Below are 15,368 nucleotides of genomic sequence, written 5' to 3' on the forward strand. Positions count from 1 at the left end.
TCAAAGCAAAAATAAACAAATGGGACCTAATGAAACTTAAAAGCTTTTGCACAACGAAGAAATCTATAAGCAAGGTGAAAAGACAGCCTTCAGAATGGGAGAAAATAATAGCAAACAAAACAACAGACAATGAATTAATCTCAGAAATATACAAGCAGCTCATGCAGCTCAATTTGAGAAAAATAAATGACCAGATCAAAAAATGGGCCAAAGAACTAAACAGACATTTCTCCAAAGAAGACATACAGATGGCTAACAAACACATGAAAAGATGCTCAGCATCACTCATTATCAGAGAAATGCAAATCAAAACCACAATGAGGTACCATCTCACGCCACCGGTCAGAATGACTGCTTTCAAAAAGTCTATGAACACTGGAGACGGTGTGGAGAAAAGGGCACCCTCTTACACTGTTGGTGGGAATGCCAACTAGTACAGCCACTATGGAGAACAGTGTGGAGATTCCTTAAAAAACTACAAATAGAACTGCCATATGACCCAGCAATCCCACTGCTGGGCATACACACCAAGGAAACCAGAATTGAAGACACATGTACCCCAATGTTCATCACAGCACTGTTTACAATAGCCAGGACATGGAAACAACCTAGATGTCCATCAGCAGACGCATGGATAAGAAAGCTGTGGTTTATATACATAATGGAATTTTACTTGGCTATTAAAAAGAATGCATTTGAATCAGTTCTAATGAAGTGGATGAAACTGGAGCCTATTATACAGAGTGAAGCAAGCCAGAAAGAAAAACACCAATACAGTATACTAATGCACATATATGTAATTTAGAAAGATGGTAACAATGACCTTATATGCGAGATAGCAAAACAGACACAGACTCTTGGACTCTGTGGGAGAAGGTGAGGGTGGGATGATTTGAAAGAATAGCATTGAATCATGTATATTATCATATGTGAAATAGATCGCCAGTCCAGGTTCGATGCATGAGACAGGGTGCTCAGGACTGGTGCACTGGGATGACCCTAAGGGATGGGATGGGGAGGGAGGTGGGAAGGGGGTTCAGGATGGAGAACCCATGTACACCCATGGCTGATTCATGTCACTGTATGGCAAAAACCACTACCATATTGTAAAGTAATTAGCCTCCAATTAAAATAAATAAAAACAAACAAACGAACAAAGTAAACACTAAAAAAACAAAACAGGAAAAAAAAAAATCCAAATCCAAATATCTAAACTCTAGTGGCTGGAATCTTCATCTGATGCATAGAAGGTAGCTTCTACCTAATTATTGCCTTTCTCTCATAACTAGTCCATTGAGTAAGAAATTCACATGAGTTTTTAAAATTCTAACAATCATTTCAGATCAAGAGAATAATTGTCAAGTAAATTAATAATTTTAAAATGTGGCAACCTGAAGTGGATTTCCTAGGAAACTAATGAAACTTTACTTCAAATCTCCTCATTCAGCCCCCTTATGAGCCCTGGAAAAGAAGTCTTCCTATGGTTATATGCTTTTATAGAATCACAAAAATTAGATATTATAATTGTAATGAGTTAAAACCACCTCTTTTCACTTTTGCTTCCCCTCTGTCACATTCCTTTATCAGATGAGGTGGTGTTGGAATGACCATGGATAGCTTTGGAATCCAGCCAAGGGGAACCTATTGTTGTTCAGTTGCTAAGTCCTGGCCCACTCTCATGCCAGGCTCTTCTGTCCTCCACTATCAAGGGGAGCTTGGTGGTAGGCAAATCTATTTCTTGCCTATCCCTTTCATCCAGAATTGCCCAACATTTGGAACTAAATATGAAATCTCACCAGCAGAGGGGTGAGGATTCATGGGAGTAATTTGTCATTGTTGTTGTTGCTATTTAATATTATCTTAATTGGTAATAAAGAATCTTTAGAGTATGTTTATCCTAAAATCATCAAATTTCACTAATTATTAAAGATAGATATCTCTCTTCCAGTCTTATTGGAGATAATAACCTAGATTCAGTATGTATTTCCACACCTTTGCTTCCTATCTCTATCATTAAAGCATTAAATCATCTAACATTAAAGCATCCCTAACTGCACTGGTGAGGGTTATTGTACAGATTAGAAAGAGCTGCTGGGCACTCTACTTGCTGGAATATAAGATCCAGCCTCCCACCCAAAGCCCAGTGAAAAGAGGACTGTGAGAGATGACTCCTTCAATACCTTCTTCAGTGAGATTGGTGTTGTTAAGTATGTCCCCACACGAATATTTCTAGACCTACAATGGATTGTAAATGATGAAGGTCTCTCTAGAATGCCACTATGGGCAAAGAAGATGCTGCAAATACCTATGCCTCTAGGCACTACACCACTGAAAAGAAAATCAATGAGCTAGTGTTGGACAGGGTTCAGAAGTTAGCTGTCCAAAGTGTAGGTTCAAGCTTTCGTGGATTTCTGCTGTTTGTAAAGCCAGTTTCTATTTCACATTCCTGCTGATAGTTGATTATAGGAACAGAGTTCATTTACCCAACTTAGTTTTTCTTAGCTGTCACTAAAGTCTTCAAGTTCATCTATGTAGCATTATGACTGAGCTTTTATAGGAGCTAATGGAACTATTTACACTTGTGTTGAAACCCTGATTACAAGCAATCAATATGCAGAAGCTTTAACCATATTTCAACAGGATTCTATTCTCCATCAACACTTCCCTCAGATTTTATGATGCGATGCATATCTATATGACAGACTTCCAACCAACTTCTTCTCTGTTTTCATACCTACTCCCTCTGTCCACATATATTTGTTATCTTTGCTTAAAAAAAAAGCCCAATCACAAACATTTTCTGTACTAGTGCTTGTTATGAGTTAACCAACTCTGTGACCCTTGCAATGGTAAGCATAAGGCATGTCTAAGGAAAGGTAGAGTCCCTTGGACTGCAAAGAGATCCAATCAATCCATCCTAAAGGAGATCAATCCTGGGTGTTCATTGGAAGGACTGATGTTGAAGCTGAAACTCCAATACTTTGGCCACCTCATGCGAAGAGTTGACTCACTGGAAAAGACCCTAATGCTGGGTAGGATTCGGGGCAGGAGGAGAAGGGGATGACAGAGGATGAGATGGTTGCATGGCATCACTGACTCGATGGACATGGGTTTGGGTAGACTCCGGGAGTTGGTGATGGACAGGGAGGCCTGGCGTGCTGCAGTTCATGGAGTCGCAAAGAGTTGGACACGACTGAGCGACTGAACTGAACTGAAGGAACGGTAGGGTCCAGAGTACAAAATGATATCAGACCCAAGAGGAATGGGACTGCAAATAAACCAAGCAATAGAAACAAAAGACTAATGCAAAGATAAGTACAGCCCAGAACTCAATAAGGAAAGCTGTACTGAAAAGAGGTTCAGAGGTAGCCCACAGAATGAGTTAGAGGAAGTGACTGAGAGCAATCAATGCAAGGCACTTTCAAAACAAAGACCTAGGTCTAGCAGAACAGAGATCACCAGGGAACTTTTTAGAAATGCAAATGCTCAGCCCCCCATCCAAGCACAGCAAAGCAGAAATGCTGGGTCCAAAAATCTGCTTTAACCTGCAGGTCAGGAGATCCTGCTGTGTGCTGAAGGTTGCCCCCAGGCTACAGGTTTTGTTGTTGTTGCTCAGTCACTAAGTCTGTCAGCCTCATGGACTGCATCATGCCAGCCTCCTCTGTCCTTCACTATCTCCTGACCTTTGTTCAAATTCATGTTCATTGATTGGTGATGCTATCTAACCACTCATCCTCTGCCACACTTTTCCCCTCCTGCCCTCAATCTTTTCCAGCATCAGGGACTTTTCCAATGAGTCTGCTACAGTATTAGAGCTTCAGCTTCAGCATCAGTCCTTCCAATGAACACTCAGGGTTGATTTCCTTTAGGATTGACTGGTTTGATCTCATTGCAGTCCAAGGGACTCTCAAGAGTCTTCCCCAGAAACTCAGTTTGAAAGCATCAGTTCTTTGGTGCTCAGTCTTCTGAGCAACATCATACATCTTTACAAAAGCTACTGCAAAAAACCATAGCTTTGGCTATATAGTCCAGCTAGAGGTGCTGGTTGTCAAACTAAGACTAGAAAACAAGCCATCCATGCGAAGGGAGATGATCTGAATATTGTTTCAGTCAAGACAAAAGGTGAAATTCAGTAGTTTGTGTCTATGGTGAACAGTGACTGGCTGAATTTGGGTCTCTGGAATAGAGCGCTGAACAGCCTCCATCATAGAGGGGTTGAAGTGCCTCTATCGCGAGTTACAGCATATTTTAATGCATTTACAGCATATTGCCTAGAAAGCCAGAAAAATACAAAGTCCCACTTAGGGATTTTCAGATTTGTCATATTAGAAGAAGGTTAAACTTAGGAGCTTGATTTATTACATTTTATCTCTAGTCACTGGAAAAGTTGGTTTAAAACTCAACATCAGAAAATTAAGACTACGGCATTCGGTCCCATCACTTCATGACAAATAGATGGGGAATCAATGGAAACACTGATGGACTTTATTTTGGGGGGCTCCAAAATCACTGCAGATGGTGACTGCAGCCATGAAATTAAAAGATGCTTGCTCCTTGGAAGAAAAGCTATGATCAACCTAGACAGCATATTAAAAAGCAGAGACATTACTTTGCAAACAAAGGTCTGTCTAGTCAAAGCTATAGTTTTTCCAGTAGTCACGTATGGATGTGAGAAGTGGACTATAAAGAAAGCTGAGCACCGAAGAATTGATGCTTTTGAACTGTGGCATTGGAGAAGACTCTTGAGAGTCCCTTGGACTGCAAGGAGATCCAATCAGACAATCCTTAAGGAAATCAGTCCTCAATATCCATTGGAAGGACTGATGCTGAAGCTGAAACTCCAATACTTTGGCCACCTGAAGGGAAGAGCTGACTCACTGGAAAAGACCCTGATGCTGGAAAAGATTGAAGGCAGGAGGAGAAGGGGATGACAGAGGATGAGATGGTTGGAGGGCATCACCGACTCAATGGACATGAGTTTGAGTAAGCTCCTGGAGTTGGTGTTGGACAGGGAAGCCTAGCGTGCTGCAGTCCATGGGGTTGCAAAGAGTCAGACATGACTGAGCAACTGAACTGATCTCTAGTCATTGATGCATGAGTCAATAAACGAAATAATAAAAGTGTCTTGGAAATTTTTATTTCAATTGTTAATCTACAATTATTTGTCTTTGCACTGCTGTATGCGCAATTTTTAAAAAATATATCAGGAAAATATTATATGTGTATATCCCAATCCATAGACCACTTAAGAGAACAATTATTCACATTTTGGAAAGGTATATTTCTTTCACAAAAGAATTCCCTCGAGTTCTTTCAAACGGCCAGCTTGAAGACAGTTCAAATGTTACTGCAGCAACTTTGGACAGTGAAGTCTCCTTCAAAACTCAGGAGGTTGGCTGCTTTCCAACCATGTCCATGAAGGCCTGACCTCAGGACTTAGTACTTCCTACTCTTTATGACAGTCATGGAATGGGTGTTCCAATTTGGGGCATCTGGGTATAATCTATTAGAGAAATACACAACAAGGGATGAAACTAGTCATGGCTCTGTATCTACATTGATGTGAATTTATCCAAAACATTTAAGCACTTCATCTTTTTGAGTCATCCTCTGTAAAGCAATGGCATTGTATATTTAGGTGACTGCTCAGTATCATTTCCGAGCTAATAGTCAATAATTTAGGAGTATGAAGTGGAAAATACATGTAAATAGCCTCCATAATTATAAAACACAATATAGATGTTATTATCTTTATAATTTATGATATAAAGTATTTTATAAATCCAATTTGCACATAAAATTTCAAGAAGATATTCATTAAAATGTACACTTACATGATGATCAAGACAGGGCAATTCTAAATGTATTGTATCTTGGATTTGATGCATACCAAAAAAAGGACATTAGTGAAAAACTGGTGAAATCCAAATAGAGTATGTAGCTAGTTAATAGCATTGTACCAATATTAATTTCTCAGTCTTGACAAATGGACCACAGTTATGTAAGATGTTATCATTAGAAGAAACTGAGTGAAGCATATACAGAAATTGTTTTACCTTTGCAAATTTTCTGTAAATCTAAAATTATCCCAAATAAAGATTCTAAAACAAAATTATTGTACTATGTCCTGAGGATTTAACTATTCAAACATACATACATACATAATACATATAAACACATGTGCAACACAGGGACAACAGAAACAAAGGAAATTATAGAAATCAAGCCACCATACTTTTCAGCACTACACTAAAGCAAGAAAGAAGGAGCTTTCTAGTGTTAGAAAAGTTTTCTTGAAACCTGAGAGGAAAGAAACATGAGCCTGAACTAAGAAAAGTAAACATCTGCTTTGCCATTCATCAGGCATAAAGACAGATAAAGACAGCTGTAAAGTTAACAGAAAATACTATTTCTCCCAAGAACATGCTGTAAAGCATCACCAAAAGAATCCACTTCGAGTAACTGCTACTTTTTTTACTCACAAAGAACTCTTTTCTCTAAATTCATAGATTGTCCAAAAAAGCCCTTGCTCTTTGAAATCTTTCTTTAAAATTGAAATATCCCATTCTTGGCTAGATGTCCTAAGTTATGTGAGACAGCCTCTACTTCCAGAACTTCAGAAAAGGAGTTTGTGGACGTATTCCCCGTCTACTTTCACTCTGTAGCTTCCAAAAAAAACATTAGTTGAGAGGTTTTTAGACGTATATTTTGGTACTTAATCCGGTAAGTCACTTACATCGATTGTAAACTTGTCCCTCACTCACAAACTAAAGGCAACCTGGATGACATATGTCATTCATCGTTCAAGAAAATCACATGGTTCTACCAAATTTGTGCCAGTGCTTGACATGTAATAGACATCCAAAATTAGATGTTACACATAAAGCGTCTTAAAATGGAATTCCAGACTGGAAATCCGAAGATACTTATTACTAGCCTTTCGGTTTTTTCTATTTTTAATAAAATGAAGCGTTTCTTCTTGCCATAAAACTCTTAAGGATTTTGCTATGCAATCCCATTACTTCGCTGGCCATTGGAATCCTGTGTTTGGCTTGCGATGAGTTTTGGTTCGGCTTAAATCCACCAGAACCAAGTCGCTACTGTGCTACTTCAGGCTTCCCTGGTGGGTCAGACGGTAAAGACCCTGACAGACAGACAGACAGACACACGCGCGCGCACACACACACAACCTCCCCGCTCCCCACACTCCCCAACACACACAGACACACACATATCACCCCCCCACCCCCCGCTGCGCGCTTCAACTACCTGCGGCAAAGCCCTTCCGCGGACCACACCCAAACCGGAAGCCAGGACGCCCCTGGGGTTGACGGGAAGACGCCGCCTAGCTGCTGGCTTCTCAGGCCGGCCCCCTCCGGTGACGTCATTGCCCGCCCCTTGACCTCGCGGTCCCTCCCTTTTCCCTGCCTCCCGGTAGCCGGCTGTGGCTGTGTCTCTGGAGGCGATGGAGGGCTCTCAGCCGGTGGCAGCACGTCCGGGGGAAGAGGCATCTTGCTCCTCCTGGAGGACCAGCCGGTGAGAGAACGAGTGTGGGCGCCAAGTGAGGCGTGGCGGGCAGGACCAGGGGTCCGACTTTCTTCATCTTTCACTCGGGCGGGCAGGGAGCGCGCGAGAGGCCGCGGGGCAGGGCAGAGCCGGCCTTGGGCGGCTAGGGGAGCGCGCGGGGTAGGCGTGGCGGCGTGGTCTCCGGCCTCTGCGACTCCCGGCTTTGCTGAGGAGGAAATCCACTTGTCGCCCCTTTCATCGCTTTCTCAGTTCTGGTTGGGGTCTGCCATTCTTCTTCTTTCCAGTCACCGGACGTAGGAGGGAGGGAGGGGCTCTCGGTGCGAGCTTCCCTGCCCCGGTGCCGGACACCTTACCTCCTTTCGATCAAGTGAAAGCTGTACTCCATGTTGCACGATTCTCCGCTGAGATTCTCCTTTGAAAACTGTTACCAGAGGGAGCTCGGTAATAATGAATCAGTGGTAGTCAGAACACCCTGAGGCCTGTTGACTGCCCTTTAAAAAAAAAAAAGAGAGAAAAGAAAAAAAAAGAAACGCAGGGGAAAAAACCACGAGTTACCCATTCTTATTTCGCAGTTGGTGTTGAGGTTTACGTCTTTTGCATTCCTGCAGAAATAGAGGGGAAACGTTCGTGTAGTTCCTGTTTGTCATTTCATAATTAATAAAGCGGATAGTTACATTCTGCCCACTACCAGAATACGATGTGCCGAAGATAGAAGTGGTGGAGATTTTGAGCTAATATGAGTGTTCACCATCCTATAGCTTTTTCACCAGCCTTAGACTGAAAGGACGCTTTGATAGCCTGGCATTGCCTCCCCTTGCCAGCACTGCCAGACTTACGTGGGGGATATTATGTAATACAAATAAAACCTCCTCTTATTTAAAGCATTTTCGTTTGCCGTTTAAGACCTTATCAGAAGAATGATATTTGAAAGATTCCAGTAAGGCAGCACTTTCTGAAAAGTGGGTGTCAGTCGTAATCATAAGTGACAAAACTAATTAGAATGTAGCTCTTCTCATTTTTACTTAAGAGCTTTACCATCTTAGACTGTTGCTCTCCATGCAAGGAAGACAGCTAGAGAAAGTGTACTAACAGTAAGAAAGTTGTAACAAGACTTTTTCTTAGGTTTTCTATTTTGTTAGAGTGCACGGGTATATTGCGTATGTGTTTTTATTAGTTAGCTGGAAGGTGATATCACTTGATTATCTACTCAATAATAAGAGAAATAATAACATTTTTAATCATGTTTTCAAATTCTTATACTAGGCCTAGAAAATTGGATTCTGAAACTGAATTTTGTGTTATCACGTTATTTTTAGAATCCTGTAACTGATATATAGAGCTTTCCAAAACCTAGAATGAATTACACTTTTGCCAAGATGGTATTGATTTTAGCTCAGGCTCAAATTGTCCTGGCGATTCCCTTTGCCCATGAACCATTTGTGTTTCCCAGTTAGCATTTTTCTTTCTATGCCACAGTGAAAAAATTGAAATGAGCTGCAGTGATTGATATATCACTCTATATCTTGTCACACTAGTATGTTTCAGTTCAGTTTAGTTGCTCAGTCGTGTCTGACTCTTTGCAACCCTATGGACTGCAGCATGCCAGGCTTTCCTGTCCATCACCAACTCCTGGAGCTTGCTCAAACTCATGTCCATCGAGTCGGTGATGCCCACCAACCATCTCATCCTCTGTCGTCCCCTTCTTCTCCTGCCTTCAATCTTTCCCAGCATCAGGGTCTTTTCTAGTGAGTAGGCTCTTCACATCAGGTGGCCAAAGTATTGGAGCTTTAGCTTCAGCATCAGTCTTTCCAATGAATATTCAGGGTTGATTTCCTTTTGGATTGACTGGTTTGATCTCTTTGCAGTCCAGGAGACTCCCAAGAGACTTTTCCAACATCACGGTTTTTTAATTTTTAAAATTCATTTAACAGATGTTTTTTAGTGCTTTCTTCATGCCTACTGTGAGAGGTCTGTGTGTGTGTGTGTGTTCAGTCGTCTCCAATTCTTTGCGACTCCATGGACTGTAGCCTGCCAGTCTGTGGGATTGTCCAGGCAAGAATACTGGAGCAGGTTACCATTTCCTACTCCAAGAGATCTTCCAGACCCAGGGATGGAACCTGTGTCTCTTCATTGGCAGATGGATTCTTTACCACTGAGCCACCTTGGAAACCCCCACTGTGAGAGGTAGTAGGCAGTATAGTGTGGTTGTAAGGAACTAGACTGATTAGTTTCAGGGCTTGCCATTTACCTGCTCTGTGACCTTGGGCAGGTTATTTAAATTAATCTCTGTCACTCTCAGGTTTTTTCCTCTGTTCAGTGGATATAGTATCTATCTCATAAAGTTGTTGAAAGGGTTAACTGAGTTAGTAAACACTTAAAACAGTGTGATACAATGTTTGCTCTTGTTATTAAATGCCAGGTACTGTTTTAAGGATTTGAAATATAGTAGTAAATTCCCAGTGGAGCATACATTCTATAGGGGAAGGCCAATGATAAATAGTTAAGGATATGTGATTTGAAAAAAATACAGCAGGGAGCCACCTGAACAGAAGAATACCATTTAGTTGATTGTGTTAGCAAACTTCAGTCCACTCACTGAATGTGCAGCAAAGCCACTCTACTGACACCAGGTTGTAGTGAAGAAAAGTACAGTTTATTACAGGATTTAGTAAAGAGAACCGGCAGCTCATGCTCCAAAGACAAAAACTCCCCCATTGGCTTTCAGGGAAGGGCTTTTAAAGACAGTCTGAGAGAGAGGGTCATAGGGTATGTGATCCATGCTCAGTTCTCTGATTGCTTGATGGTGAGATAACAGGGTAATGTTTTTGGAACCTTGGTCATCAACCTTCTGGTTCCAGCTGATCTGAGGTCTACCTGCTGCTGGTCAGTTAACTTCTTCCGCTTGGTGGAGATATTAGCATCTGCAAGACAACTAAAGTCCTTGACTTTGTTTTATGGCTAAACTATTATTATTTTGTCTTGTTTGACTGCTGGAGTGGGTAGCTGTTCCCTTCTCCAGGGTATCTTCCCAACCAGGGATCCAGCCCAGGTCTCCCTCATTGCAGGTGGATTCTTTACGGTCTGAGCCACCAGAGAAGCCCAAGAATACTGGAGTGGGTAGCCTATCCCTTCCCCAGGGGATGTTCCTGACCCAGGAATCGAGCTGGGGTATCCTGCATTGCAGGTAGATTCTTTATCAGCTGAGCTACCAGGGAAGCCCTAGATATCATCATTATATGGTAAATTCTGGGTATGTATATTATAGAAGGTTTGTGGGCCACTCAGTATTGCTAAAATATAAATCCATCAGAATATATATAATAGCAATGATATTTATAGCAATTACGCCAATGATAAAGTAACACCTGAGAATAAAACAACTATGGGCTCTAATTTACACACAGAACAAGCAGTGAGTGAATTTAATTTTGACCTATTTTTAAAATCTAAATAAAGTGGTAAGTAATAAAACATATGTCTGGTTTGTAAAATCTGGTGAACCTGATTTCATGCATAGTTGAATTTTACATTACAAAATACAAATATTGAATAGCTATGCTTGCCCTTATGTTTTCTTTTTTCAGTGCAAATACAAATTTCTCCATCATGCCAACAGAATCTGTGGAGATTGATGACGCATTATACAGGTAAGAACCTAACGGAAGCAAATGTTTTTCCCATTTGTTGTTCTCCCATAATGGAGTATAGTCTATTCGAAGACACCATTAGGCCTTTGCAGAGTTTTGTAAAATGTATTTTAAGAGTTCTGCTCAAGTAAAAATTAGGGTTTCTTTCTTTTAGTATAGGCTGAAAGCTTGAATAATATTTAAATCTTGGTTGCTTTAGGTTTAGTTGATGTGACTAAGAATGATTTTGCTATCCACTACTAAATATACCTCTTGTTTCTAGGCAGGAGTACATATTTAATTTCCTGATACTGCAGGAGTGAGTCTCGTAAAAGACAATTCATTTCACTTTACTTACTGATACAGTAGCATCTAGAGAATATGTTTACTTCAGTGTAAGCTCATTAACAGCATTGCATGTTTGCACTGCATAGACAGTGGAGAAGTGATTGAAGCTCTGTGGTTTGAATGGAATTTGGTGGGACTTTTTTTTACCATATTTTTTCATGAAATCAGGATACCTTTTTCAAAATTAAAGAGAGCTTAAAAACGCATAGGGCTTCCCTGGTGGCTCAGACGGTAAAGCGTCTGCTTGCAATGTGGGAGACCTGGATTCGATCCCTGAGTTGGGAAAATCCCCTGGAAAAGGAAATGGCAACCCACTCCAGTACTCTTGCCTGGAAAATTCCATGGATGGAGGAGCCTGGTAGGCTACAGCCCATGGGGTCACAGAGAGTTGGACACGACACGACTGAGCAAATTCACTTCACTTAAAAACACATAAATTGCTGTCATTTCTAATAAATTTCTTAAATACTTTGAGATGTTTGCATGGAAGATAGTATAATCTCCATTTAAAAGTTTTTAGATTTTCTCTATATGTAATCATGAAAAAATAGATTTTATGTAGGTAGAATTTGGAACAATAGTTTTTTTATGTATTTTGGATTTCTTTTTATATTTTCTTACGTGGGATGCAGAGTCAATTTTGAGCAGCTTAGGAGGAGCTGATATGTTGATTTCAAGTCCTATTTTGTCCTATACCCTTGGAAGAAGAGATAAAGACTAACTTGATTTTGCTTATGTGAAAACTGTTTTACCATATGATCTCCTAGCTATAATTATATTGGGTTGGCCAAAAGGTTCGTTGTTTTTTTTGTAAGGTGGCTCTAGTAGTGCTTAGTTGTCTTTAAGTTCATTCAAAACAGTTTTATTAGGTGGTATTATGACAGCTGTTGTGTCAGTGTGTGTTTTGAAAAAACTTATCAAAATTGGTAAATTTTTGTGTAACCATTTCAATATTGAAGATGGAAGAAAGAAAGCATTTTTGGTGTATTATGCTTTACTAGTTCAAGAAAGGTAAAAATGCAACTGAAATACAAAAAAAAAAAAAGATTTGGTACAGTGTATGCAGAAGGTGCTGTGACTGATTGAACATGTCAGAAGTGATTTGCAAAGCCTCGTGCTGGAGATTTCTTGCTGGATAATGTTACACAGTGTGGTAGACCAGATGAAATTGATAGCAATCAAATCAAGACATTAGTTGAGAACAGTCAACATTATATCACAGGAAATAGGTGACATACTCAAAATATCCAAATCAAGTGTTAAAAATCATTTGTACCAGCTTGGTTATGTTAATTGCATTGATGTTTGGATTCCACATAAGGGGGGAAAAAAACCTTCTTGATTACATTTCTGCATGCAAATCTGTAATGAAAACTTTCTGTTTTTAAAACAAATTGTGATGAATGATGAAAAGTAGATACTGTACAGTGATATGGAATGAAAGAGATTATGGGGCAAGCAAAATGAACTACCACCAACCACACCAAAGGCTATTCTTCATCCAGAAAAGGTGATGTTGTGTATTGTGATAGTGTTGGAAAGTGAAAGTGCTAGTCACTCAGTTGTGTCTGATTCTGTGACCCCATGGACTGTAGCCCACCAGACTCCTCTGTCCATGGGATTTCCCAGGCAAGAATACTGGAGTGGGTAGCCATGCCCTTCTCCAGGGGATCTTCCCAACACAGGGATCGAACCTGGGTCTCCTGCATTGCGGGCAGATTCTTCACTGTCTGAGCCACCAGGGAACCTCTGGGGTTGGAAGGGAGTCCTCTATTATAAGGTCCTTCTGGAAAATGAAACAGCTCCAACAAGTACTGTTTGTTCTGTTCCCTGGAGACTGTAAAAGGCACCTGGAATAGTTCTTTGCTCAAAAAGATAAAAAGTTTTGGAAACATAGAATTATGAAGTTGCCTGAAAAATGGCAGAAGGTAGTAGAACAAAACAGTGAATACATTGTTCAATAAAGTTCCTTCAGTCTTTAAGTGAAAATGAAAAGTATATCTTTTATTTTTACTTAAAAATAGAAGGAACCTTTTGCCCAACCCAATATATATATTTAAGTAGAAAATATTTTTAGGGCAGTTTCAATACCTACTTTAACAAAGTGTCTTGCTAAATATATTTCGCTTTTTTCTTATTACTCAATCTTAAATCACCTCATAGTTTCTGATCAACTAAACCTGCAATTATTCTCAGAATCTAAAGGTTTTTGGAGGTCTGGAGGAGCTCTTCTGACAGCATTCTGAGCCACATCTCTGTTTAGTTTTGCATCTTTATTACCAGCACATTGTCAGATAAGTTAGACAGACTTGAGCCAGTTGTATAGATTTGCCCATTTCTTTTTCTCTGAAGATATTCCTGAGCCTGCTAATCCAGCGATTTATCTAAAGATAATGAATGAGTCCCAATTTAGTACTCAAGCCTTGGTTTTCTAACTTTGCTTTTACCAAAAGATGCTCCATTGGAGGTATGATGTATGTGTTATTCACTCAGTCATTTCTGACTCTGGCAGCATGAACTGTAGCCTGCCAGGCTTCTCTGTCCATGTTCTCCAGGCAAGAACACTGGATTGGGTTGCTATTCCCTTCTTCAGGACATCTTCCTGACCCAGGGCCGGGTCTTCCGCATTGCAGGCAGATTCTTTACCATCTGAGCCACCAGGGGACACCATTGGAGGAAATTAAAACTAATTCAGATAATGATAAAATTATTACTTTGCTGAACTTTGCTGTCTCTCTCTCTCTTTTTTTTTTCTTTTAATGTTTCTTGCATATAGGTTCCTATGTAATGATCACTATATGAAGAAGGGGTGAACATCAGAGCAGCATCAGGGCATTCTTAGGTTCTGGATTAGTACAATCATAGTAATATCAATACTGTGCATATTCTAGTGGAATACTAGAGGAAGTTCCTTTGGCTTTCGAGATAACAGCCTTCTTGGATTTGCTTGTATTCCTCAGATTTCTCAGACTTCTCTTAGTCTGCTCTTGTTTTTATGTAAAGCCAGGTTCCAACTTTAGGATTTTTCTCTAAGTTAATTCTTTGGTTCATGTCCATTTCCACAATTTTAGCTATTTCTCTAAGCTAGTGATGCTTGAGTCTGTTTCTTCAGCTTTCTTCTTCCAAGCTCAGTACCTTCTTTTTAAAATGCATACAAGATGCTTTAAATGTAAACCAGGCAGATGTTCAGCAGATAGCTCCTTTTTAAAAAAAAAAATTGACGTATAGTTGATTTACAGTGTTGTGTTAGAATATCTACTTTTTGAGAAACACTGTGTAGAGAGAAGTGAACAAGGTCTTTGACTTTAAAAGAAAATGTTCACATCCAATCCTGACATTTATATGAACCAAAACTAGTTATTTAATCTTTCTACTTCTCATACTTCTCAAGTGTAAATGAGTAGAATATTACCTCTTAAGAATAATATCTTAGCCTTAAAGATTTCATGAGAAAACTATTAGTATAAAATAAATTTTCAGTGTGAAGTATCTCTTAACACTACTGGAACGCTTTTCCTTCTTTCTTCCCATTCCCAAGCTTAATTAAACAGTGTGCCAGACCTATTCAGTAACCTAGAGCTTTGGTGTCATCCTAGAGCTTTCCTTATTTATCATCTTCCAAATTCAATTCTTTAAATCCTTTCAGTTCCTTTTAAGCAACTCTTAATTCCAGTTTTTTTCATTTTCTCTCCCTGCTTTGGAATTTCTCAATTGAACTATTATAATTTTCTCATATGTGATCTCTTTAGAACTATTCTTGTTTCTAATCCATCTTTCATAAGTTGTTCAAAGTTGTATTTTTGGCACTTCTATCTCACAGTCCATGGCTTCTCAGTTTAAAATCCTTAAAAGATTCCCTGTAATCTA

General features: G+C 39.8%; 1 protein-coding gene and 1 long non-coding RNA gene across 7 annotated transcripts in view; one reads left to right on the forward strand and one right to left on the reverse strand.

Moving 5' to 3' along the window:
• Positions 1-7,312, reverse strand: part of LOC145544777 (uncharacterized) — a 207,062-nt gene extending 199,750 nt beyond the window's left edge. The window contains exon 1 of the long non-coding RNA XR_014081643.1: positions 7,270-7,312. This is a non-coding gene — a long non-coding RNA (uncharacterized LOC145544777). The remainder of the gene's footprint in view (positions 1-7,269) is intronic.
• A 128-nt stretch (positions 7,313-7,440) lies between these two features.
• Positions 7,441-15,368, forward strand: part of UBA6 (ubiquitin like modifier activating enzyme 6) — an 86,910-nt gene continuing 78,982 nt past the window's right edge. For all 6 annotated transcript variants that reach the window (XM_081587786.1, XM_081587747.1, XM_081587736.1 and 3 more), the window contains exons 1-2: positions 7,441-7,536; positions 11,112-11,174. Coding sequence is in view for 2 of the 6 variants with exons in the window: in XM_081587736.1 (XP_081443862.1) it covers positions 7,466-7,536; positions 11,112-11,174 (134 nt within the window). In the remaining 4 variants the exon portion in view is untranslated. The remainder of the gene's footprint in view (positions 7,537-11,111; positions 11,175-15,368) is intronic.

Source organism: Giraffa tippelskirchi, chromosome 1 (genome assembly GCF_054371585.1).
Source record: "Giraffa tippelskirchi isolate mGirTip1 chromosome 1, T2T-mGirTip1v1.2.pri, whole genome shotgun sequence".
Classification (NCBI taxonomy): Eukaryota; Metazoa; Chordata; class Mammalia; order Artiodactyla; family Giraffidae; genus Giraffa; species Giraffa tippelskirchi.